Raw genomic sequence first — 26,441 nt, forward strand, 5'->3', positions numbered from 1 at the left:
GTGTCCTGAGCGGGGAGGTGGCGTGTTCTGACTAATTCAGCTGCCTCTTGAATCAATGAATAATCAAGCATCAGAAACAGAAAGCACAGGGGGCCTAGAGGTGCCCGGGAGAACATCTAGCCCCACCAAGGGTGTCAGGGCGGTTTCGCAGGTGAGATGACACCGGACCACGGCCCGAGTGGGAGGAAACTGGGAGGGAGGAACCTGAACAAAGGCAGAGCTGTGGGAAAGGGCAAGGTGCATGGGGGAAGCGCTACAAGTGGCAGAGGTCAGCAAAATGAGGTCTTTGTGGCAGGGGACCTGGGCTGTGATGAGGTCCATGGAGGGTAGGACATGGAGAGGGGGCCGTGACTACCTACGAAGTACCTTGGAATTTATCCCGAGGGCAACGGGAGGCCTGGTGGAGCCATGCTCAGCTCCTGGGCTCCCACTCACTGTCTGCCCAGCCTGGGCTAATCTTTCCTCTAGGACTAGAATCGAGGCAGAGAGCCCTGGACTGGACTCAAGCCCAAGCTCTGAGCACCTGTGAGCTTTCCCTTTCCTGGGCTTTAATCTCCCCAGATGCTGGACTAGACCTCAACGAGGCCTCCCTGTTCTTACAGGCAAAGCTTCCAGGGTCTAGGCCCCAGAGTCGCACACACCAGGCTCAAGCACTGCTCTTGACAACTTGATAACAACTAATAAGTGGTGTGGCCTTGGGCAAGTCTCTTCCCCTCCTTGAGCCTCAGTTTCCCCCATCTATAAAACGGGGGTGCCCAAGCTCCTGCTTACCGTGGCTGGAGAGAAGACTGCCTGCGCCTGGCACACAGTAGGTGTCTAATAAATGCCTTCCTATGGGCCTGGCCTTGGGAGCTGGTGTCCTGGAGCCTGCCCGGGCTGGGGGAGGGGAGCCTCACCTGGGATGTGTCGTGGTTGAAGATGACGGCGTTGAGGTCCCCACAGTTGTAGTGCTTGATGAGGTCCTCGGTGGTGTAGGGTGCCTGCAAGCTCCCGGCCCGCACACTCTCGTGCTGCAGCAGGGTCTGGTTCAGGGCAAACAGCACCTGCGCAGAGGGAGGAGAGGCGTCAGGACTGTGCTCAGGGACCCTGGCTGAGGCCCCTGACCCCTCCAGGACCGGCCCTCCTCCTGCTGGACTTTGGCGCAACAGGCCTGAAACGGGGTGTGTGAAAAGATGGGAGGGGCCTGACACCAGCTGGTACCACCCGAATGTTCCATGTCTCCCAGCCTTCACTCACTGGGCTCTCACCACGTGCAGCCTGCTCTCATCTCCAGCCCTTTGCCCTCACAGGTCCCCAGTACTGCTCTGGGCATCAGTGTCTTATCTAATAATGTGGCAAAGAGAACCTAGCTGTGTCCAGGTTTTGGAATGATGGGCGAGTTTTTCTTTTGACTCCTTTCTTCTCCAGTGCCTAGATGAGTTCTAGAAGGAGCACAGACTCATTTTGGAATGAAGAGCGCCCCCAAACAAAGCAAAACAAACAAATGAACAAAAAACCAGAAAGCCCATTAGATGTCAAGGCTCAACCCAAATGCCACGTCCTCCAGAAGCCATCCTCACACCAGGCAAAGGCCTTAGGAGCTGAGCCCCCAAGTCAGATCCGTGCTGCCAGTCAGCACGCGTTTCCTCCAGCCCCTCTGTGCTCTGGGCCACCGTGCCAGGCCCTGGGGACACAGCTGTGCCCAGCCAGACCTGCCAGGCATCAGGATCACTTGGAGTGCTACACAAAAATCGCAGAGATTCCAGAACTGGAGTCTCTGAGGTGGAGCCCAGGATGTGTATTTTTAACAGGCTCCCTGGGAACTCTTTAGCGGTCCAATTGCTTCTGGCATTTGAGGACCGTGCCTATCACGGAGCGTGCCCTGCCCAAGGCACAAGGCCCTGAGAGATGATCTAAAGTGTCCCATTTTAGATGGGGAAACTGAAGCCCAGGAGGGGAGGGGAAGTGGCCAATTCTGCACGGCTGGGACTAGAGCCAGCTTCACACAGCTGTGCATCCCAGACTCCTTTGGCCAACAAAAGGGAGGAGCTTGGCCAGTCAGTCGGTTGTTTAGCACAGATAGAGGGAAAAATGGTTGCAATTCTTGTGCAAAACGCCAGGAGGTGGTCTCGGGCCACCTGTCCTCGTTGTTTTCCCAGCTCCAGCCTCCCTGGCAGTCCTCAGGCCCTGTTCATCCTGTCTGCACACTGTCTTGGACAACACACCCCCAGCCTTAGTCCGCCTGCACCAGTTCAGGCCCAAGCCTCTCTCATTGGGTCCACTGCAACCCATGCTCCTCTCTGCAGACTCCCCGCCCCTTCCCACCTATCCCATATTCTTCTGCCACAGCTATCCTTTAAAAACACAAAGCTGATGGACTTTCTTTTTTTTGCTCAAAACTTTCATGGATGCCTCCTGCCCAGGGGATAAAAGTCTAGCTCTTCACTGGAGCCTGCAAGGCAGCGGCCTGGCCGCTGCTGTGGTCAGTGACCTCGTTTCCAGCCCCTGTGTCTCCAAATGCTAAACTACTCAGCAGTCTTCTGTCTCTGTGCTTTGTACATGCTGTTCCCTGTGCACGAGAAACCTCCCGCCTCCGCTTTCCACTTGCAAATCGAGACTTGGCCTTCCAGGGTCCGCTCAGATGTCTCCTCCATGAAGCTTCTCTGACCACCTGGGGGCTGGGTGAGGCCCCTCCCCAGAGCTCCCACTGTCTCCCTGTGTGGCAGAGTGATATAGTAATGGCCCCAGACCTTAACCCCTCCCTATATACATACCCTTGGCCATGGAACTCTGTAGCTCCTTCACATTCTGACTCTGGACTTGCTGCATTACAAATGGAGGCCAGCATTACAATCCTCCAGAGCCAAATGGGGGCAGCGTTACACACGTGCTGCTGTCTTTTACGCAACCACATTGCCTTGAGAGTAGCCCAGGCTGGCCTGCTGGAGGGAGGGCGAGAGGCGTGCACGGCAGAGCCCAGTTGCTTCCGTTCTCCCACCAAGGCTGTCCCAGTCCGGCAGACAGCCAGCCGGCTCCCAGACAAGCAAGTGAGCCCATCTGAGCCCACTGAGCCTGCCTGCCTGCCTGCAGCTGGGCCCAGACATGTGACGAAATGCTTCACAGCACAGCTGTGGTGAGAGATGAGCTACCCACCCTGCTTCCCTCCAGCAGGGCGTGAACAATAGATTGTAACTGCAGTTTAGCTACCTGTCTCCGCCCTTAGGCGATGAGCCGCTTGAAGACAGGAATTGCATCCTATTTATTTTTGCATTGGCAGAACTCAGCACTGTGCCTGGTAGAGGGTGTCACCCATCCTTCCTTTAGCGCTTTGACACCTGCTGTGGTCAATTCATAGTTCGACGTTGCTCAGTAAGCCCTTCAGACTAGCCCCTAGAACTCTGGCATTCTGTCTGCACTTGGGGCACGCTGCCACCACGTGGCAGAAGTTTCCTCCAAGTGGCATTAGCCACGTGGTTCCAGAGCACATAATCTGAACAAAAAAGCTCAGGCAATAGGTACACAAAGTCTGGCTTAAAATACTGTCTTGGGCGACGGGGCCAAGCTTGTGCTTGTGAGATCGCCTGCACCCATCCCCTTCTACTTTTGTTTCTGGTCGGGCAGGAGAGCTGGATTGCACTGAGCTCTGGCAGCCCAGCCTGCTTCCCATAATGAGCTGGCTGGAGATGAGGTCAGACCCCACCACCCCGACTCTGGGCCTTCTCCAGGCTTCCAGGTTCTAGCCACCACCCCTGAAATCCAATCTGCAGCCACCTGGTACAGGGTGTCGATGGCAGCAGGGTGGCTGGGGATGGATCGCAGCAGGCAGCGGCCTTGTTGCCGTGGACATTGCTAAGGCAAAAGGCACTTCCTCCTGCATAGCAGATGCCTGGGATGAAAGCGTCCAGGCGCGCTGGAGCGCGCTCCTGCTCTGGGGGCTGGGACACACAGACTTCCTGTGTCCACACCCTGTGCTGCACACACCTGCCCTGCTGCTTCTCAGCGCTGGCTCCACCTGGCCTGTGCTGAGGTCATCGGCTCGGGCGCCCAGAAGCCCCGGCTGGGGGGTGGGGAATGGCCCCCCGGACCCTCTTAGACACATGGAGTCACTTCTGCAGTCATGTGGCCCTCGTGGAGCTGGGAGGTGTTCTAGTGAATAAAGCACGTCTCAGCCTGCAGGGCGCTCAGAACAGTCCTGGCATGTAGTGAGTGTGGAATAGATGCTTGGAAGAAAAGAGTTAGACCTAAACCTTCTCTGTGGAGCTAGAAGGGCCCAGCAGTTTTTCAAACCTTTTGTAGCCATGGAGTCCTTTTCTGTTGTTATTTTTTCCAGAGGAAACTTACTTGGAAATCAAACTGTGCAGCAGATAGAAACGGGAATTGCCCTCATTGAGGTAAAGGAGGCAGGCCGTCTACCTGAAGTCCCCCGGCTCAATGCCACCCCCGCGACAGGCTCCCAGCGCTTCTCTGTGGGACCCCACAGGTGCCCTGGAGCCTCGTTTGAGAACCACTCATCTCTTCATATGCCCTCTTCACATGGAAGGGGAGAAAAGACAGGGGTCCGGAACAGGCAGGATGAAGCTTGCCCCAAGGCCACACGGCGAGCTGCGGGCAGAGCGGGCTCCCTGTTCCCGGACCCCCAGCCTAGGACCTTTGGCTGTGCTCTGGACCATGTCTGGGGCTGGATTTCCCGAGGTCCACTGGCACAGTCCACGTTCATCCCCCACACCTTGCCATTTTCTTTCAGGAGCCTTGTGAAATAGCCAGAAAACAGCTAGGGAGAATTTATTATTAACATGCTTAGAGGTAGAACACTGAGATCAGATTCTTCAAGAAGCACCTCTAGTGTGGCACAGCCGGGGTGTGGTGGAGCCTGGACTGAAACCCAGCCCGTCCCTCCAGACTCCCCTCAACCCCCATCACAGACCCCGGAGCTTCCCTTGGTTGTGGCACTTATCCCACTGAGATGTCCATTTCAGGTAATTCCCTGTTCCCTGCCTGTCTAGACTGAGAGATTGGTGAGGGCGGGTAGCCTGCCTCTCTGGTCACTGCTGAATAGCAGACATTCAAGAACTGTGAGAGGGAAGGATGCTGACCCTGAATCCCATGACCTTCCCCCTCCACGTCCTGCCTCGTATCCATCCTCTGCAATTTGTGAAGCAGTCCTCATCCATTGATTATTAGGGTCACTATGTTTATTGAGCACTTACTATGCATCAGAAACTCTCTAAGCCCATATTAATTTATCTAACCTTTACAGCAACTCTAAGGTAGGGCTAGTATTAGCTCCATTTCATAGATTGGGGTGGTGGGAGGGGGCAGTCGCAGCAAAGAGATATTAAGTAAACCACTGAAGGTGACAAGGCTGGAGAGGGGTGGATGTGCATTCAAACCTGGGCCATCCAGCCCTGGAACCTATCCTCTTAGTTCACCACTGCCCTCCTTGGGAGAGAGCCAGCAGGGAGGTGTCCCTATTCACAGATGGGAAAACAAAGAAGCAGAGGGGAAGGGGACCCAAGGCCACATGGTTTGTAAAGGACAGAGCTGGGCTATGAAATTACTTTTGTCCAGCTCCAACCAGGTTCCCGTGACCAGGACCTCAAAGTAATATGTGCTTCTTCATGTGCATTCTTGGTGCTTCCAACAGACATAGGGAAGTGACACTCATTCATTCATTCAACAAACATTTACTTTCTGTTGATTCTCTGCCGGCATCTGGGGTTGTTGGATTAATTGGACTTGGTTTCCATCCACACGGAGCACCTTTTAGAGGCAGATATGCCAACGGGCCTTTATAGTAGAGGATGGTTGGCAAGTGGGGCCTTCAAAGCCCAGTGCACAGGCGCGAATAAGTGCCTTGCTCTGATTCCTGTTTCCCTGACATTCACCCTGAATCCTCAAGCCTGGCCCTGCTCAGACTCCCAGGCTTCAATGCCTTCTGCTCCTGGCCACTTCAGAATAACAAACCCTCCTCGCCCGTAGCCTCGGTGGCCCACTCTAGGATAATGTTTATGATAAGGCTTTGACATGAAATAACAAACACGGGGTGAAGGCGAGAGCTACCTCACTTCCCCTGGACGGCCGTGTGTGGAGGCCCGGCCACCAAGAGCCCCTGAGCATCCTGGTGACAGCCCCCCTCACCGGTACTCGCAGGCCCGCAGCGTCTGCTGAGTGTAGGCCTGGAATTTAAACACGTCTTCAAACACGGGCCTTGGATGGAGGGAGGCAGGCGCCAGGAGGGTGGGTACAGGTTTATTGTTCCAGATCCGTCTAGTAAACAGTCCTGGATGGGCTGGAAGGGTGAACACCGAGGCCTGTGTTCACTTGTCGGCCCAGCAGCGTCATCGTGAGGAGAAGGCCGGACACGCTTAGTCAGGAAGGATGTTTGAGACAGGCCTGGCTCTCAGGCTGGGACTGTCACTTCTCACCCACCCCGAACTATAGGGAAGTCACAGCAAAGGCCCCAACCCACTCGGCGGTGCTTACCGAGCACCTGGCATGGGCCACGCACTGTTCTAGGTCAGGGGATTTAGTCAGGGACAAAGCAGACCCAGATCCCGCTCTCACTGAGCTTATCTGCTGGGGAGGAAACAGAGAATTAATGAAATAATTAGTAAAATGTTAATATTTAGTATGTGAAAGACACAACAGGAGTTCCACTGAACTGGAAGTTCAGACTGCCCTCTGTCACTTTGGGGTCCTCATGTCTCTAAACCAACAGGCAAAGCTGGGAGTTACTGGGCTGGTTGGGGGCCTGGTCCTGACGACCAAGGGGGAATTGGAGGTGAGGGAGAGCGTGTCTGCGGCGTACGATATCCCTTAGGGCCTCTCAGTATTACCAGGCCCTGTGGGTAACTAATGTCAGTGGGAAACTACAACGACCCAGTGTAGGCAGCCTAATGGCCCAGACCCTTCAGGAATGAAGGTTTGGGTCATCCCACCAGGTAAAGAACCACAACTAGCTGAGGAGCTTGCAGAAGGCAAAGGGAATAGGTAGTGATGGGGGTAATAGAAGAAGGTAGTTATAAATACCAGCTCCGACCACGTGACCAGTTACAGAAACAAGGACTCTCCTTGTCTGGAGTATTTCTTCCTTAATTTGTTAAGAATGTGTGTGTGTTTGTGTATAAAATCTTTGTTTTCTCCTGTCTCTTCTTTTCCTTTTCTTCTCTCCTATCAGGTAACATAAGACATACTGACTTTATATCATAGTGCTTAAGTATTGTTAACTCAAGTACTCTTAAGTATTGCATTTAAGTTATGGTACCTCAAGGAGAAAAGTAAATAAATACTGCCCAAAGACTTTGCATCCTCTTTTGGGGAAGGCACTAGTGCGTTTTGGTTGCAGGCAGACTTGTAATTGTTAGGCATAAGTGTGACCTTGTTATTATCTACTTGGAGATTAAGTGTGATTTAAGGAGATACAGTATGAATGCCAACTTGACAAGGGGTGGACTTGTGATGGTTAATTTTGCCGACCTGACTAGGCCATGGTACCCAGATACTTGGTCAAACATTCTAGATGTTCTTGTGAAGATAGTTTTTAGATAAGATTCACATTTAAATCAGAAGACTTTGAGTCAAGCAGATTATGCTGTATAATAATTGGATGAGGTGGGTCTTATCCAATAAGGTGAAGCCCTTAATAGATAAGACCAACCTCCCTGATGAAGGGAATCTGCCAGCAGAGTGACTTTGGACTTGAACAGCAGCGTCAGCACTTCTTCCCTGGATTGCCAGCCTGCCAGCTCACCCTGTAGATTTTGGACTTGCCAGCCTCCACAATGCATGAGCCAATTCCTCAAAATAAATCAATCTGTACATATATATGTATACGTCTGTCTATCTATCTATCTACACAAGCTATTGGTTCTGTTTCTCTGGAGAACCCTAACAAATACAGTATGTTACAAAGAAAAAAAGAAGCAGAAAAGGAGGGCGGAGGTGATGAGACAAGGGGCAACAGCAGGTGCAAAGGCCCTGCGCATACGCAAAGAGGAGCAGAGGTCAGGGCGGCTGGAGCCGAGTAAATAAGGAGAGTGATAGGAGATGAGGTCAGAGCTCATTGGCATGCCAGGTTCCATGGGCCACAGTAGGGATGTTGAGAAACCATCCCACACCTTTCAGAGAACGGATTGTTATTCCCACATGACATATGAAGAACCTGAGGTCTTGAGGATGGTGAAAGTACTTGCACAAGGTCTCACATTGAAGAACTGGAGCTGGAATTCAAACTCAGGTCCAGCTGACAGGTGCTGGGTTCTTCCTGCTGCCCCTGGGCCTGGCCCACCAAGCTGCCTCCACCCAGCCACTGGTAGGAAGAACGGACAAACAGACAAGTAGGGGCCAGTGTGTGAAGCCCAAATTCTGAGTGGTCAGCTGGGAAGGAGGAGGGGTGCTAGGGCCTCAGTCATGGGGCCTGCCTGGAGCTGACATATGAGGAGAGGAAAGAGGCCGCCTAGCCAAGGAACCCCACCTGGAACATGGCCTCCTGCGCTGTTTCTTCTCTTTGCCCTGCCTCATCGTTTGGCTCCAGGCTCGTGCCGAACTCATCCTCCCAGCCTCAGGACCACCTCCCTTGCTCCCCCTTCTGCCTGGAACCCTCTTCCACCCACCAGCTCCCACTCCCCTTTCTGCAGAGGTTCCCCTCTCAGGAGGACTTCCCTGGACCATGGGCCGGGCAGGTCCCCCAGAGCACTGTCACTTCCTGGACCGTTGCGCTCACCCTGCTTCATTGCTATCTAATGCTCGTTCTTCCTGCTTGATGGTGAACCCTCCAAGGGCAGGCAAATTGCCTTTCTTGGTCGTGGCTGTTTCTCCAGCAGAGGGCACAGTGCCTGATACTTACACAGTAGATGCTTGAGAAATACTTGTAGAATGAGGGAATGGATGGATGGGTGAAAAGCTGGACCACTTATCCCAGGACCCCATCCTGAGCAGCTCCGTGCTGGGACCCAATACCTCCAGGGCACAGAGGTGGCAGCTGAGCCCCCTGGACCCTGGGCCACATGTCTGTCATTCCCGAGGTGGGCTGGGGTGAACGGCAGCTCTGCTTCACAGGAAGGTTTCTCCAGCCTGGGGGAGATTTCCTCAAAGGTTAGAGCCTGCCAGGCTCTGGCTGAGGTTTATTTATTCATCCATTCTCCTTGTTCCATTGACAGCACCAAAGCAGTGCTGACGACTTCCCCGCTTCCTTCTCAGTATGTTGAGTCCCCCCGTCCCCGGCCCAGAATCCTGTCTCCGGACACTGCACCACTGAGTAGCAGGCCACCAAATAAACACAAGGTTTCCTGGAGCCGGGGACTGCCTCTGTGCTGGCAGGTAGGACCAGAGCTCCCATCTCCAACTGAATCTCCACCACAAAGCCCTGGGCAAGCCATTTTCCTTCCCTGGGCCTTGGTTTACCCACCTGCGAAAAGGACCAACTCACACATTCATTGAATAAATACTTATTGACCACGTCTGTACCAGATACTCTTCTACACCCTGAAGGGACAGCAGTAAACACAGCAAATAAAGATCCTTGTCCTAATGGAGCTTTCATTCCAGTAGGAGGAAGCTGACAATAAACAAAAATAACCGGTAAAATATGTTAGAAAGTGATGGCTGTTAAGGAGAAAATAAGGCAAGGGACATAGGAAGTGTCTGTGTGTGTGTTGGGGGTTGACATTTTATATAAGATGCCCGGGAAAGGCACAATGAGAAGTGACATTCGAGAAGAGATCTGAAGGAGATGCGGGAGGTGGTCATGTGAATATCTGAGAGAAGGAAGGATGTTCTGGGCAGAAGGAACAGCAAGTGCAAAGGCCCTGAGGCAGAAGCGAGCCTGATGGGTGTGAGGAGCAGGAAAGAGGCCAGTGTGGTTGGGGAGGAGTGAGCTAAGGGGAACTAGTCGATGAGATCTGTCTCAGGCAGAGACCCAGCAGCAAACAGCTGGTGCACTGCCAGTGCAGTGAGCTCCAATGAGGTAAGTTCAACTGAAAGGGTGATTGAAGCACACTGAATGATGGGAATATTCACAGAGGTGTGGACAGGGCACGGTGGAGCGTGGCAGTGGGAAGCTTTCCTGCCCCTAAGCCTTAAAGGGAAAGGGTGGGGGGGTCAGGGACCTGAACCCAGCCAGAGCCACGGCCGTCAGAGGGGACCACAGCTACCGCTCCACGGCCTGGACCATGGTGGCCAGCAGGGAGGAGGGCGTGGGTGGGGGGCAAGAAATATCCCAGCTTCCTTGCCCTCCTGCCTGTTCATCCCCTGCAGCTTTCCACTGAAATCAGGATAAGGGAGGCAAGGTGACGTTGTATCACTGCAGGGCTCAGAGCTGGAGGAACAGAGGGTCGGTCTGGAAAGGCAAGGGGGATTTCCAGGACGCAGTCAGAAAGGTAGGGCGGGGCTGGTGGGGAGCACGTCCCGTGGGGCCTGTGGGCCTCAAAGGCCTCTGGCTTCCCCCAGGGGGGATGGAAAGTCCCAGAGAGGCTGAGCAGAGGTGGCTGCAGTAGCTATGCTGACATGGAATCCGGGGAGAGAGGCGTGAAGCAAGGAGATGAGACTGAAGATGAGAAGGCAGCTGTCTTCCTCCTAAAGGGGAATCTCTGAGCGCGCTCCTCCTCCCCTCCCCTTACCCTGTCCCCAACCCCAGCCACAACCCAAGAACTTGGACTTGGCTTCTAGCGCAGATGCTGCCTGCTCCGTGGACGCCTACCAGTTGGACGTCGGCGATGCGGCCACATCCTCCAGCTGCCGTGCAGTGTGGGCTGGCTGGCCTTCCGTGCTTTCCTGGGCGGGCAGCGCAGGCTGACTCACCCTAGCTTTCTTTCCTTCTTTTCTCTGGATGCCTAGTTTCTCCACCCAAAGACCACCCTTAAAGATCCCAGCATTCCTCTTCTGTCCTTCAAGTCATGCCAGGAAAGGCTCATAAATCCGGAGCCACCCACAGGAGGAGATTAGCATTCTGCTGGGTAGGGAGGCTAACAGCCGGGCTGAGGCAGGGGCTGGGCTGGGGGTGGGGACAGGCCCAGAGGCTTGGGGTCTCCAGAAAGGGACTTTGTATGGGGTCTGCCCTGTTGGACGGCAAAAGGGTCCCTTGCTCTTCAGTTTTAGGCACAGGTAAGACCCAGGGAGGCTGGAGACCTAGATTCTGGTGCCGCGGGCTCTGACTCCAGACCAGTTGTGGGCCCACGTTCCGGTCACAGGTTCCCCCTCTGAGACACGAGGATGCGGGAGTACTTCTCAGCTCTGCTTGTCATGTTCTATGAGCCCAACATTTTGGGACGGTGACACTCCACCATGTCATAATTTAAACTGTCTACGGTTCTAGGCACTTGGCACATGGAAGCTCACTTATTCTTTTCTTTTTTTTTTTTGGCGGTACGCGGGCCTCTCACTGCTGTGGCCTCTCCCGTTGCGGAGCACAGGCTCCGGACGCGCAGGCTCAGCGGCCATGGCTCACGGGCCCAGCCGCCCCGCGGCACGTGGGATCTTCCCGGACTGGGGCACGAACCCGCGTCCCCTGCATCAGCAGGCAGATTCTCAACCACTGTGCCACCAGGGAAGCCCTCTCATTTATTCTTTATAACAGCCCTGTGAGGCCAACATTACTGACCCCATTTTACAGACAGGGAAACCAAGGCTCAGAGAAGTAGGTAACATCACATGCTCCCCCACTGTTAGGGCTACGTGGCCCCAGCCTTAGGGTGCCAAGCCCTCCCTGACCCTGGGGTCAGCTATCTGTCATGAATTTTTCTTTTGCTCCCCAATAATCACTTCTGATCTCCTAAGTTGAATATACACCGTGAATAGAGGAAAAAACCAAAATGTATCAGAAAGTCCCACAGAATCATCTAGGCTGGCCTATTTCCAGTTATAAAGCTTTGAGGAACTTCAAGGTGGTGGATGAGTGGAAGAGAGAAACAGGTAATTATAAAACCCAGGGGTAAGTTAATGATAAAAGGGAAAACCAGGGGTCTTTGGGGTCGCAGAGGGGGTTTGTGATGCAGCCTGGGAGTTGGTGAAGGAATCAGGCTTTAAGCTGGACTGTGCAGGATGAGTGGGGTTGAGAGAAAAGCGTGTTCAAGGCAGAAGGGCTCGGAAGTGCATGATGTGTTTAAGGGCGTGTCAGGAGTTAGGCCCAGAGGGGACCTGGTGGCGAAGGGCCTTCGGTCTCAGGGGGAGGGCTCCATGCTCCACCCAGCCCTTCTCTGCTGGATGTTCTGACAGTGGGCCGGTCACCTGTGGAGGCGGAAATAGCTGGGGAACCACAGATGAGCAGACTGAGACTCTCAGAGGGACAACGGTCTACTCGGCAGGCAATCAGTTGGCGGTGCCCATGGTTACCATTATCATCATCATTATTGTGAAGCGGCTGCATGCATTGGTTGGCAGGATGTAGTTTTTATTTTTCCTGCTGTCTCAGACCTGCCTGCTGACACAGCTGCCTAGACTTCAAAAGGCAAGTCTCCATTTTCATTTGCAAAATCAGTATGAAATTCCTAGAGGGCTTGTCTAATTCCTTCTGGTCTGACCACACAGCAATTACCAATTTGCAAGGAGTTGGGGGGGAGCCTCCCAAGCCCTAGCAGGGAGGGGACCTCTGTTCTGCCTGGGGCCTGGGCAGCAGCTAGGGACAACGGATTTGGGGTGGGCAGTTCCAGGTGGCCTGGGGTGGGAGGTCGGGGGCGCCGGCTCCGTGAGCACTCCGTGCCGATGAGTGAAATTGTTTCTCCGCTAAGTCACAGGCTACGAGTGCCTCGGAGGCCAACCACATAGAGCAGCAGAAGGGGCAGGGCTCTGACCCTGACTCAACTCTGGGTCCTGCTACATGCAGGCTGTGTGAGGTTCCCATTCTGGCGATGTGCTGCCTCGGGAACATGGGCTCCTCTCCAGGCCTCCGTTCACCCATCTGTCAAGTGGGGAGAATTGTACTTGTCCGCCCCGCCTAGGGAGCTAGCACTCTAAAAACCTTGGAAAACGTTCCTGTCCTTCCTCAGGGAATTTTAAGAAGCTTCTGTTCCCTAAGCGGCAGTGGGGCAGCTCTGAAGGGGGCAGGAGCCAGTGTATGTGGATTATTCCCATTCACCCCTCAGTGATGAATACGGATTTGTGCCAGGCCCAGTGCTGGGTGCTGGGGCCATGCAGCCACATCAGCACCACTTCTAAACTCAAGGAGCTCAAGGTCAAGGGTAGGGTGGAGCGCGGCAGGAGGCACCCAAGGAAGGCTTGCAACCAGATGCTAACATCACTTGTGAAGCTGGGCACAGGGACGGACACAGGGCGGTGGGAGCCCAGCGGAAGCGGGGCTCAGCCAGCCAGGGGAGGGCCGCACACGGGACTTCTGGAGGAGGTGCTCTGCAGTGATACCTTGTGGGAGCACACGTCTACCACTCAGAAGAGAAAGAAGAGGAATTCCAGGCAGTGTCAAAGCCCACGTAAAGGCTGGGTGGAGCTGGCCAGTTCGGGGAAGTGCCGAGGACCCCCTGGTCCAAGCGCAGCGTGTGTGGCTGGTGAAGGGCGTGAGCTGGGATGGCAGCAGGGAGCTGGGGTGAGATCCGGAGCTCAAGCTTTATCAGGACTATGGGAAGCCATGGAAGTTACACAGAAGGGAGCGACCAGTCAGACTTTCGATTTCGAAGCTGCCCTCTGGCTCCTTCACTGAGAAAGCATCAGAGGAGCACAGGTTACAGGCAGGAGACAGTCTTAGCCCTCTTGGGGCTGGGGGAGGTGAGGGGGCCCCACCTGGGCCTGGGGGGCTTTGGGGATGCATGGAGGAAGTGAAAGCGGGCTAGAATTCCAACTCCTTTCTGGCTTGGTTGTTCTGGAAGCCTACAACTCAGGACTCTGAGTCTCTCCCCTTGCCCACCACTGGCCCATCTCCCCTGCCCTGAATTTTGGGGCTGGGTCCTCACTCTCTCTTCTTCCACTCCAGGAAGCCTCGAGCCCCACTTGGGGGAGCAGCTGGACAGAGGAGGAGCCAGCCCTGAATGGCAGGAGGAAAAGCCTGGGACTGGCACGGGACCTGCAGCCTGCAGGGCCCAGGGAATGGACACTCTTGCTAGAGTACATCAAAGGCAAAGCTGCATAGAACTTGGCCTCACGGACAGAACTACAATACAGTCCCCACCACTCCGGCTTCTTGCCTGTTTAGTCACAGGAGGTAATTCTTGGCAGCAGGACGGGAGCGTTGGAGACTCTGGCTCTGCCAAGGGAATGTCGGTTGAGGGAGGGTCTTTAGATCCTGCATGGGATCTCATTGTCTAGAGAGGATGCTGTGGCCCAGAGAGGGCAGGAAGGTGCCCAAGGCCACACAGCAAGCAGGGGGATGCAGACTAAGACAGGAATGAGGCTTTACTTGAGCACTTTGGGTCTCTTATGCCCCCTTATCCCTTCCTTCCCCCCGCCACAGAAAAGGAAAATGTTTTTAGACCGGAGGCAAAAGAATGTGAAGTTGAAATCTGAGCCTTGGGTCTTGGGTAAAGAATACAGAGAAGTCAGACATATTCTGGATGAGCAGAGATCTGCTTACCCTGCAGACGGGAAACACTCGGGGCCGTCCAAGGCCTCCTTCTGCGCAGGTCTGACCTGGGAGGGCAGGCCGAGTGTGAGCCGAAGGGAACAGAGAACGCCTGCCAACACTGCTAGGTAAAGGGCCGATCTACCACGGGCAGAGGAGGAGTGCTCTGCCTCATAGCTCCCTGCCTGCAACCTTCTCTTGGGGCCTCAGGTCCATGCTGGCATATTCCACTGCCTGGCCTGGACCTGCCACCAGGGCCCTGACCGACCAGGGGCAGGGGTTCTTGCTGGCCCCCACTTGTCCTCACCCACACCCTTCCTGCCCCGCCTAGAAGCTCACCTCCTCTAAGAAGACCTCCCTTCAGCTCCAGTCTATGTCTTCTCCTTCTGCGTGCTTCTGCAGTTGAGAAGGGCAGCAATAGGCCAGAGTTTCTTTCTGCCTTGTGGTGTCTGGGGCTCTAAGAGACTGTGGGCTGTGTAAGAATGTGTGTGTGCACGTGTGTGCGAAAGGGAGAGATCAGATGGAGACAGAGATTGATAGATGATCGACAGATTCAGGACAGGTGTATGGACCGCCCTGCGCACTGTGCACGTCAGTAAGCGTCCTAACCTGACTTACGTTCACACGTGTAACAAAAGTCCCCTCTATGCCAGGCACTGTGCAGGACTCCCAGGAAGACTCAAATACATGTGATTTAGTTCTACTCCTTCCTGACACCAAGGCGCCCTGTCAATCATTCTCCACGGTTCAGTCTTGATGCTGGTCCACCAAGGTCCTCTGGGATCTGGCCCTTGCCATTTTGGGGGCTGCACCCTCACCCCCCTGCACTCTCTTCCTGTTGCTTTTATTTCCGCTTGCTGTTGGAGGGCACTGCAGAGGACGATCTCGGACCTTGAGGCTCAGGATCCGGGCCGTACCCGGTACGTTGAGCATCCCTGACCTGATGCGTGCCCACTGGTTCTGGGCCTAACGGGGAAAGGGGATGCTGTGTGTGGGCGTGATCTTTGATAACCATAAATGAGGTCACAGCTCTCCCAGGCTCAAATCCTCCTTGGCTCTGCTCTGCTCTAGGCATAACCTCTGACTCCTTCAACAAGCCTCCCAGCTCTGCATGGTGGTCCTGCCTGCCTCCTCGGACTCACCTGGCTTCCTGCCCTCCCCGCTCTGTGTTTTCCATATGCTGCCTTGACAGGTTTTATTTGAATGTGTTCTTTTGTTCCCCCTTCAGGGCCTTTGCACAGGCTGGTCCCTCTGCCGGGTGTGCTATTCCTGTCGTCCCTCTCTTTTTTGCCCCATTAACTCCTACTTATCTTTCAGAGAGTGGTTCAAGCGTCACGTCCTGAAAATGTCTTCCCTGATGCCCAGATCAGTCCAGGGGCCCCCATTCAAGTCTCTGCTGCGCCCTGTACTCTTTCTTCAGCATACGCATAACAGTCTGCTTCATATATTGACATATATAATCATTTGCTTAATGTCTGCTTCTCCTAATAATAATTTTAACTACCACTGATTAGCCACTTGTTCAATACCAGACACTGTACAAAGCTCTTTACAAATATGATTTCATTTACGTCCCCAACAACCCTCGGAAGTAGTTACCATTTTTATCACATTTTACAGATGAGGCAAAGGAGGCACAGAGTTGCTAAGTGACTTGCCTGAGGTCACACAGCCAGTAAGCGGTGGATGAATCAAGACAGTCTGGCCATTTTAGCCACGTGCCAGTCTCCCGCCTGCTGCTGTGGAGACATGATGAGGGTGAGGACCATGTCTTCTCTGATCATCCTCACATCCTCAGCACCTAATCTGGGACCTGGACTCGCAGCCACCCACGAAAGGGAAGGAAGGAAGGAGAGGCTGGGGTGCCAGCTGTTGGAAAGCCAGCCAGGAGCAGCCTCCAGAGGCCACGTCTTCCCTGCCTCCTGGCTCCTGAATCAGGGAGAGCTAGTGTTCAAAACCAGTAAGTGCGTTTTTGCAAAAGAGATGGGGCAGGCAGAGAATGGAGACGTGGAGCCAGAGCTGGGCAAAAGCCCAAATGTGGACCAGAGCCTTGGGGTTTGGAGGGGCCTCAGAAATCGTGCAGCCCCGGGCTTCTCAGCTGCGGGGTTTCTTTTCAAAGTCCACTCCCTCCAGGGAGTGTCTCCCTGGGGATGTGCCGCAGGTCCAGGCAGAGGGCTTGTCGGTGTAGTGGCAGCGGCTCATCTCCCGCCCACAGGCCAGGCCATCGCAGGGCGCCGACATGGACCGTGGAAAGGGCTCTCTTCTACAGTCCTAACGTCTGTCTCCTGGAGGCTTTCCCTTCCGCTGGAGGAGCTGAACTGCTTCTGAGACTGGCATCTGTTCTGGAGATGAGGGCTCAGTCCCTTCAGGGGACACAAAGGGGGCCCCTCGCCGTCCCCCCTTTGGCCGCACCCAGGCCCTAGCAGCCCGCGGCCCAGGAGCAGGCCTGGGAGGTCAGTAAGCCTGGGAAGCTTCCCCCCAGCTCCCCGGCCCCCCTTTGAAGGGGATCAGGTTCCCCCACAAACATAATTGAACAAAAATATGAGAGAAAAGGTCTTTGTTCTCCCATTTACAGCGTCAGAAAATATGTAACAAATTAGCTGTTTATGAGGTAAGAGAACGGGGCTGTGCGCTGTGGCCAGGAGGCATGGCTGCCACACAAGGGGCCCTTTCAGCACACTGAGTGCAGGCGGCAGCCCAGCTGGGAAGGACAGCTCACCGGGCCTGGCACCGGCAGGGCAGACGGAGGCCCCACCTGACCCCTGGCTTGGACGGGTGAAGCTTGGTGAGTGGGCACAGGGTGCCAACCAGTCAACAAAGAATGTGGCCCTGGGAAGGGCCGGGCAGCCGGGAACCCTGGGGAGGCCTGGCTTCCCAACCCACCTCTGACCGGCTCCCCCGAGTGACCCCGCTGACTCCCTCCCCAGCTGGGGACCTGCGTCTCCACCCTGAACAGGAGGGCCTGTCCGATGCTCTCGGGGCACACGTCCACCTGCAGAAAAGCCTGGCTGATGGCTTCCCTGCCCGTTCCTCTGAACCTTAGCGGTGGGGAGGTGGCTCTTGGCAATGTGCAGGAACTAAAAAATCAAAATATCTTTGATTTTTCTTCCGGGGTTGGATCAAAAATTCCATCTGAAGCACCAAACAGAGGATGTCGTTGAGGCCAAGGAGAACCAGTGAAGGGGTGGTTGGTGGAGCTGGAAGCAGCCTCCTCAGCGGGGAGAGGGGAGAGGGGAGAGCGCTTCTCTCTTCAACCTTGCCTTGGCCGTTATTTGCTTCACCAGCGTGTGGAGAACAGCAAGGGGTGGGCTGAGAGCATCTGGAAAGAGCTTCTCCGGGCTCTCCTGCTTGGTGATTCTTGGAGTTGCGATTTCACACGCCTTACTTGTCCTACTGTGGTCTGATGCCCTATGACCTTGGCTTTGGCATCTCCATCTCACGATTCGGTATTTCTGATTCTGTAGTTACCATGTGTTCCTGGGGCCTGTGTTTCCCCCATGTCCTTCACGCTGCTGCAGGGCTAGGCACATGGCGGGCCAGTAAACACCCTGCAGGAGTGCGGGGCTGGCGTCTCCCCTGCTGCAACCCGTGTCTGGGACCCTCAGTCACACTGTCTGTGCTCACGCTGGCCTGTACTTTCCTCTCCAGCCTCACAGGGGTGGGAGGCTCATGACGGCCCCAAGCCTCTAAGAGCACATGCCAGTGAGATCATGGGTCCATGCCAGTCTGGTGTAAGGAATCCCCGCGAAAAGTGGGGTGCTAATCTCCGGCATGAATATCCTGCGTGTTTTGTCTGCAGGCACAAACACATCGCCTTCCTGGATCTGATTTTATTTATTTTGATTGGATCTTAACAGTTCTTCACAAGGCTGAAACCGAAGCTGCCTGAAGTCCCTGGGAGACTTGCTAAAACTTCAACTGCACCCAGTTTAGCAGAGCAACTTGAAAGTCAATCAGCGGTGAGGGACAATCTGCCTCATTATTTCCAGCCCTGGAATCCGGCAGCAGATGGAATTCTGGGTCTGGTGTGGACGCGGCCCAGGGCGAGGAACACGGCAGGGTCTGTCGCCTCCGGCTATGTCTGTGCAGGGTCTGGGGCTGGCTGGGCTGACCTTCTCTCTGAGTGTGGGTGGTGCCAGGAAGGATTTCCCACTTGGGGAAACAAGGGCCATAAGCCTCCCAGACTCCAGGTTCAAGGCTGCTCCTCCGGACCTGAGTGGATCAGTCCTGTAGATACAGGATTCTGAGTACCCATGTGGGCTGAGCCCTTGCTTGGGTTCTGAGGAAGGATGGATGGAACTGGACTAGTTGCTGTCCTCCAGGAAGCAGCTGGGAGACACTGGGGCAGATTCTTATAGAAGGGAGCCAAGGGGCCTGGGAGCACCCAGGAGGGAACACCTGGGGCTGACGCCTTCTCCATCAGGCCTCACTTTCTCTGTGAGGTCCACGCCACTCCCGACTTAAAGAGGTCACCGCCCCCCCCCCAACACGCTACCATTTTCTCCACTCGCCACCTTTGAACACATGACGTTAGTCACTCACTTATCACATCTCCTCCCACTAGAAGGTAAGATGCTCCATGAGGGCTGGGCTATTTGTTTTGGTCACTAATAGCTCTCCAGCCCCAGTACAGAAAATGTGCTCAGTAAATGTCTGGCACATGAATGAATGAATGAACCTGGTGGCATTTTAATACCAGTGACCGTTCCTGAGGACTCCTGTGCAAGTCCAGTGCCCCAAATCTCTATCCCTTCAGCAGCAGGGTGCTGGTGCCGAGGAGAAGGGAAGATGGGGCTTATATACCACCGCATCCAGCTGTTCACTTGACGGACAAAGCTCAGAGAGGGGTGGGGGCCTGTCCAAGGTCATACGGCACAGGAGCACACGTTTGGACAGACCTTAGGATGTGCCGGTGGTTCCTTCTGCTTCCTTGCCGGCCCGTGAGGGCCTGGCCCACTCCAAGCTCACCAGGGCACCGGGAGAGAGCCCGTGCAGGGAAGGAGGCTCTTGGCAAGGCCGGCAGCGTGGGCCCCACCTCGCTTCCTGACCATCCTCCCCTGTCGGTCTCACTTCCTGCCCTCCCTCCCTCGCAGCGTGGGAATAACAGCAAGTCAACTGACGCCGTGTATCACACACTGAGAACTTTGTACACGCGTGTATAAAATCTCAATGAATCCTCTCCCCAGTTCCGTAACAATGACTATTTCAGCTTGAAAAATAACAAAACTAGGCTCAGGGAGGTTGAACAACTTGCCAAGGTCACACAGGGAGCGGGGGAAGTTTTGACCCAGGGCTGTTGGGAGTCGTCGTGGGTGACCCGGGGGAGCCCGATCCTGCACAGGACTCGGCTTTGGGAGCAGGAACCACGCATGGCTCCAGCTCTCGGGACGGGAAGGAGCCCGCCTGTCTCCCAGGCCTGGAGGTCCTGGCGGTGCTGCTGCCCGGCCAGCAAGGGGCTGGGGGGGCCGTGGCAGTGTGCCATGCCTCTGCACAAGAGTGAGGGCTCCTGAGCAGCTGCAACCCACCCCAGACCACCGCAACTTCTAGAAAGTGCTTTTCACACTGAACTGGACCCTGCCCGCCCATCTCAGTGCAGCTTACCAGCCCCCAGAACCAGTCTATGCTCTGTGACCTTGGAAAGGCTGCAGAGGTTTGGGGTGGTAACCACCCCCTGTGTGGTCAGCCTCCTCCAGATGGATGCCTGGCCTTGAGAGCTTGTCCCCTCCGGGCCAGCACGGACTGCAGACCCCCCGACCCCGGGCACCCTCTCTGTACACCCTCCAGGCTGTCAGCATCCCACCCAAAAGCAGATGCAGACATCTGAGGAAGAAAATATTCTACAGGGGTGGGAACAATGAGGCGCTGCTGATTAACTCTCAGCCAGCCAGAAAACGTAATTAACCTCACTGCCAACCCCAGCGCTGGGCAACATGCTCTCTCTCTCTCTCTCAGACTTTCACACGGAGACGCACGCGCACACACACACACACGCACGCTCCCACTCACGTCCATACTCCAAAGCACACCACAAGATCCTGTGTAAAGTCTCCCATAGACACACACCTAGATGGACACAGGTCCCCAGGCACACAGAAACAGAGTCTCACACACACACACACACACACACACACACACACACACACAGTCTCACACACACACACAGACACACAGTCACACACACACAGACACACAGTCACACACACTTATACACACACACATGGTCACACTCATACACACAGTCTCACACACATGGTCACAAACACACACAGTCACACACACACCCCTCGGGGAAGATGCTGCCTGACCCTAGGCCTGACCCTAGGCCTACTATGCATTGTTGTGGCTTCTCCTCCTCCCACACACCTGTGGGCTTGCCCTGGGGAGAAATCTCTCTCTCTCTCTGCTCTGGGCATCTCTGATCTCCCAAACGAGGTCGCTGCTTAGGTGTTCAGGTTGTGGCGTGAAGGGCAGATCCCAAGTCAGCTCTCTTGGGCTCAAATAGCCCCCTTCCGGTACACGCCCCACCGAGCTTCCTCATCACAGGCAGGATGTCGGGACAGGATGCACAGACAGACTCCTACTCACTCAGTGATCTTGGGCTGGCCCCGCCAAGGCGTTTCCTCATCTGTTTCCTCATCTCCCCTCCCAGACCAGCAGTGCCCCTGCTCCCTCTGTACCAGCAAACACACGCTTTCGTTCTCAAGAACCAAGCACGTGCACCGGAGACCCATCCTCCCTGAAGCCCTAGGCCTTAGTGAGCCGCCCGTCACAAGGGGAATGCAAGCAGAGGACATCTTTCTTGCAGGGTTGCTGTGAAAGTTAGAGATAACGTACAGACTACACTTTGCGTTTAATTCTTTTAATTCCCTTGATGATCTTATGAGATGGGTGCTATTATTATCAGCGTTTTAAGGTGAGGAACCTGAGGCACACAGACCTTAAAAAGCAGACACGCTTGTGACCATTATCGCAGCATTACCCGTCCCCGAGATGCCTTTACGGTTTTGTTCTGGCACCGAGGGTCAGGAAACCAGTAAGAACACGCTAGTGGGCACTGTTTACCCCTGACCCAGGTGGTCTTGCAGGAGAAGCCTGTGGCCCCTTCAAGCACATCAGGCAGAGCGCGCCACCCTGGGCTACACCCTTAGGTCCTGGAGTTGGTCCCCTGGGGCCCTGGCTTCCCCGGTGTGGGTCCCAGCCTCATTTCCCTATGCTGCCGTTAGGGCCATGTGAGGGACCAGGGTGGGTCTGGTTGTGGACGAGCAACGCCGGTGAGGTCTGTGCTGTGCTGTCAGCTTATCAGCAGAGACGGTCCTGGGGCACAGGGTCTGGGGACACCTGTGACATCAGATCCTGGGGCTGGGACACTTGGCCCTCCCTGAGTATCTCCAGGGTGTCTTCTGCCCTGAAGCCCCTCATCCTATGGGCGGAGTCCTCCATCCTGAGGGAACAGTGACTGAGGGGACACAACGCTGGGGAGGTTTTCAGGAGTGAAGTGAGAGCCGGGGCTGGCCTGGCTGAGCCATCACTGTATGGGTCTCATGCTGTTCTTGCATCTCCTGGGGTACAGGGTTCTCCCTGGGGCCTGCTCTCTGCCAGCTTGCTGCAGGCGGGCAAGCAGAAGTCCTGGACGCGTAGCTGCATGGGAGAAGCAGGCGGTGGAAAGCTGGCCAAGTTGGTGCAGCGTCAGCACATTCTTGGACCAAGGCACTGAAACTCTCATCTTCTGACTTCACTTCCAAGCGGGAATGGAGGCCTAGCTGCCCCAGAAGGGTCATGCCCAGTCACCGCTTGGGGCTGGAGGCTTTGCGGGGTAGGCAGAGGCCTTGGTGGCCCCTTCTGATCTCCCTGACCCGGAGCACCCAGCTTGCATTCCTCTTGTGACGGGGGGCTCACTAAGGCCTAGGGCTTCAGGGAGGATGGGTCTCCGGTGGACGTGCTTGGTTCTTGAGAACGGAAGTGTGTGTTTGCTGGTACAGAGGGAGCAGGGGCACTGCTGGTCTGGGAGGAGAGAGGGAGGCCTTGCTGCAGCCTGAGAACAGGGTTGTGGGAGAGCCCTTTAGCCCGGCTGGAGCAGCATCAAAGCTGCAGAGCCCTGTGAAGATCTTCCTTCTGTCCAGCCCTCTGGGTTTTCACAGGGTGGGATGGACGTCCAGAACCGAAGCCGCTGAGTTCCTGTTCAGAACTCCTTCTGCTGGGAAGCCACGTAAAGGGTGAGATCAGAGGGGCACCAAGATTCGCCACCCCACCCCCCCACCGCCCCAAGGAGGGCTGCCCAGAGCTGACTGAAATATAACGTTGATCCCTCTTGGGAGGATGGCTGGTGTCAATTCACGTGGGCAGCTCCCTAGGCTGCCCCCTTGGGTGGGCAAGTCCTGTCCTGAGGGCCTGGTCCCTGCCCCGGGCCCTGGGAGGGATGTTGGCAACTCTCTCGTCCTTCTTGCACCTGGCTTTCCTCACCTGTGAAGTGGAGGCTGTTAAACTGCCTCACCGTGAGGGTCAGCGGCACACAGGGAATCAGCCGGCGTGGGACCCGACGTGCACGACCGGGTGTGGGTCAAGGACCGAGAGCAAGGGGGCCGCCCCACAGGGTTTGCTGTAACTGGGAGAGAAGGGGCTCCAGGCCCGGTCATTCTTGGTCCTCTTGCCTCAGTCTTCCTGTCCACCTGCCCAGGCAGGAGGCCTCCTTAGGCAACACAGATCTGTTAGGTCCAAATCCCGCCAGTGCCGCAGAGGCAGGGCTGGTGGGGGATCCTCCAGCCGTGAGGGTTATCAGCTCCTGCTCAACGTTCCGCAAATTCAGTCCTGGATTCTGGTGAGCACCTACTGACCACCCACTTTGTGGGGTGTGTGTTCTCCAGCCCATGATCTTGTTGGTCATCCCTGGATCCTATGGGTGGACAGGGTTGCCTCCCCATTTCACAGATAATGAAACTGAGGACCAAAGAAGTGCAGTGATGCGCCCAGGCATACAGCTCACCAATAGGTGGGGGAAGTGGCACTTAAACTCACGTCCAGAGCCCAGGCCCTATTCACTCCCTCCTCCAAATTGCTGGAAGCAAGGACAAAGGTGAAGGGCTGTGTAGCAGAGAGGTCCCTGAAACTAAGAGGGACAGCGCAGGTGCAAGGGACAGGATGAATTCCTGCAGGCGACATTCGAGGCTCCTGGACCTTTAGTAGTTTCTTCCCTTCCACTCTGATCCATCATCCCCAGGCCCTGGAGCTGCCTGTGGAGTGGCTAATCATGGGCAGTTACCACACCGGCACATCGTAAACAGTCTGTAAAAGGCCTGGGAGCTCAGCTCACACCACACAGAGCCACAGAGCACCCACCCCCCCGCCCCGCCACCACACACACACACACACACACACACACACACACACACATACGGCTGCCCATGGGAGGAGGCCAGCCCGGCCAGCACCGGCCCTGGACTTGCTGTGTCCTCACCTCGGAATAAGGCCCCGTGAGGAAGATGGATGGCCGGCCCAATTTTTCCTCTGGGGGTCTCGGGCTCAGAGAAAGGGGGTAACTTTTACAAGGTTACAGAGTGGGCTATGGGCGGAGTAGGACTAGATGTCTTCGTTTCAAAACAAATGAGAAGGAATAAAGACTGACCCCACTGGTCATTTCCAAAGCACTTCCAAATCTGGGTTCTCATGAATTCCCAAAATAGCTGTCTTGGAAATGCAGAAAGTGAGGCTCAGAGAAGGAAAGCCATAGTCCATCCCCAGCCCAGTCACTGGAGTGACCTTCCCACGGGACAGGTCTGACCACACTGCCTCGCTCCAAAGCCCAGCGTGGCTCCCCACTGCCCCCTTACCCACACACCTGACACTTCCTGCTTTAGATTCACCTCCCACTCACCCGCATTATGGTTCTGAAGAGTCAACTAACTGCTCATGAGTCCCCAAGACACCATTCTCTTTCACACCTCCACACTTTTGCTTAAGCTATGCCCTTTGCCTGGAAAATCCTCCTGCCACTCCTCCGGCTGGCTGGCCCATATGGATTGAGCATCTCATCTATTCTTTACGAGTTTCCACTGAAGAATTCTTGGATCTCTGGGACTGGACGCTGAGATCTGCAAGGCCAGGAACACCCAGCCTGGTACAAAGCAGGTGTATAGAAGGGCTCTCATTTCTGGGAGCTCTGTCTATCCTCCCAGGAAGCGCCCAGCCCCTCAGCCCCTACGAGAGGACTCCCCATGGGCTCAGGGAACCCTCTGGGGGCACTAAGTGGGAAGAAGCTGCTGAGTTCCCAGCATGTAGCTCCACCCCTTCAAGGGAAGCCCTCGGTCTGAGGCTGCAGTGGTGGGCGGGGCCTTGGGCTGGGAGACAGGAGGCTAGTTCATGTTCTGCCTCCACCACTGACTTCCTGTGTGGCACTGGGCCTTGGTTTTCTCGTCTGTTCCATGGGGAGAGGTCTGAGGCTCCCAGAGAACAGAGATTAGGTCTGTGTGCCCCTCAGCGTACGCTTGGCGCCCGGTGGGTGGCAGAGTTCAGCAAAGACCTGGTAACCCACCAGCTGGGATTCTCAGTGGGGTCGGGGGGGGGGGGGTGGTGTCGGGCTCTTGCTGGGGGTTGGGTGGAAGGTCGCATGTACTTAGAGTGTTAAGCAGTCCACCTGGCTTCAAGCGGCCTCCGGTGGGCTTCATCCATCACGCACAGGACACGGCAGAAGGGCAGCTGGAGCTGAGCCCAGCTGACTTAACTGTGGTTGACGGAAAAGTACTTGTCTTTCTAGATGAAAAGACATTCTTAATTTTACAATTGCTTTTGGTTGTGGTTGAACTCATGATATATAATTTAATATAAAATGTATTTAGCTCACGATATAGAATGTAGTTTACAAATGTCATTTATTTCAAAATATATATTTAGCTTGAGTAAATAAAAGAGGGTCTGAGATGGTCATGTTGCGTTAGAAGGAGGCATGGTGTTCAAACTGCAAAGAGTTGAGCGACACTGTCCTGGATGAAGGGATGCTTCTAGGAGGACCTTCCAGTAGAAGGTGCTCAGGAAGCCACGAGGAAGCGTTTGGGCAGGGTCGCTGAGTTATGTCTCTGGCGTGACCTCATACGCTGGGAGTCCCTGGGCAAAGCTGGGAAAACCTTGGGGCCTCATCATCTCACTCACGGGTCCAAGCTCCACGCAAGACCTGGCAGGATGGGTGTGTGACTACAGGGTGGGGAGGGAGAGGGTGGGGCTGCCCAGGCTTCTCGTCCCCCTTTATCCTCCCAGGAGGCTCCCCAAAGTCAGCCTCGTGATGGGAGAGGCAGCCAGCGGATTCTTCAACCTACTACCTCGGGACTCGGAAACCATGAAGGGATCAGGGAAACCTGCTTGGTTTCTCCAATCGGCAGGCATATTTGGAGCCTCTGTCCGTGCTCCACAGCCAGACCTCTGGGTTCAGATGCCCACGTCACCTCCTCTGTCTATGTGGCCCTTGGCAAGTCCCTTGGCCTCTGTGCTCTGCATGCATGGCCCTTAAGTTGCCTGAACAAGAAGCAGAGGGGGTGGAGGTGGCTGACGGCATTCCCAGGGGGTCCGGAGCCTGAAAGAAGCATTTCCCTCTCCTCAGATTCCTGAGGCACCTGACTTGTCCTGTGGTGGGGAGGTCAAGGCCTCTCGCAGCCCAGAGGAGACAAAGGGCAGATGGAGAAGGGGCCTGTTAGGGAAAAATCATCCCAACAGCCACTTATCATAGTTCAGAATGGGAGCTGAGGCCCCAGCAGGGGGATAGCCATCAGCACTTTGGCCCGCAGACTGGTCCCCTCCTTTTATAATAGGAGGAATTTATTTATTTTAAAATTAGTTAATTAATTTATTTTTGGCCGCGTTGGGTCTTCGTTGCTGCATGCGGGCTTTCTCTAGTTGCGGCGAGCGGGGGCTACTCTTTGTTGCGGTGCACGGGCTTCTCACTGCGGTGGCTTCTCTTGTTGCGGAGCACGGGCTCTAG

At 55.2% G+C, this 26,441-nt stretch overlaps 1 protein-coding gene across 1 annotated transcript in view; it reads right to left on the reverse strand.

Moving 5' to 3' along the window:
• Positions 1–26,441, reverse strand: part of TRABD2B (TraB domain containing 2B) — a 215,844-nt gene that overhangs the window by 38,838 nt on the left and 150,565 nt on the right. The window contains exon 3 of the mRNA XM_079931414.1: positions 897–1,043. Within this exon, the coding sequence (XP_079787540.1) occupies positions 897–1,043 (147 nt within the window). The remainder of the gene's footprint in view (positions 1–896; positions 1,044–26,441) is intronic.

The sequence above is a fragment of the Stenella coeruleoalba genome (assembly GCF_951394435.1).
Source record: "Stenella coeruleoalba genome assembly, chromosome: 1".
NCBI classification, from domain to species: domain Eukaryota; kingdom Metazoa; phylum Chordata; class Mammalia; order Artiodactyla; family Delphinidae; genus Stenella; species Stenella coeruleoalba.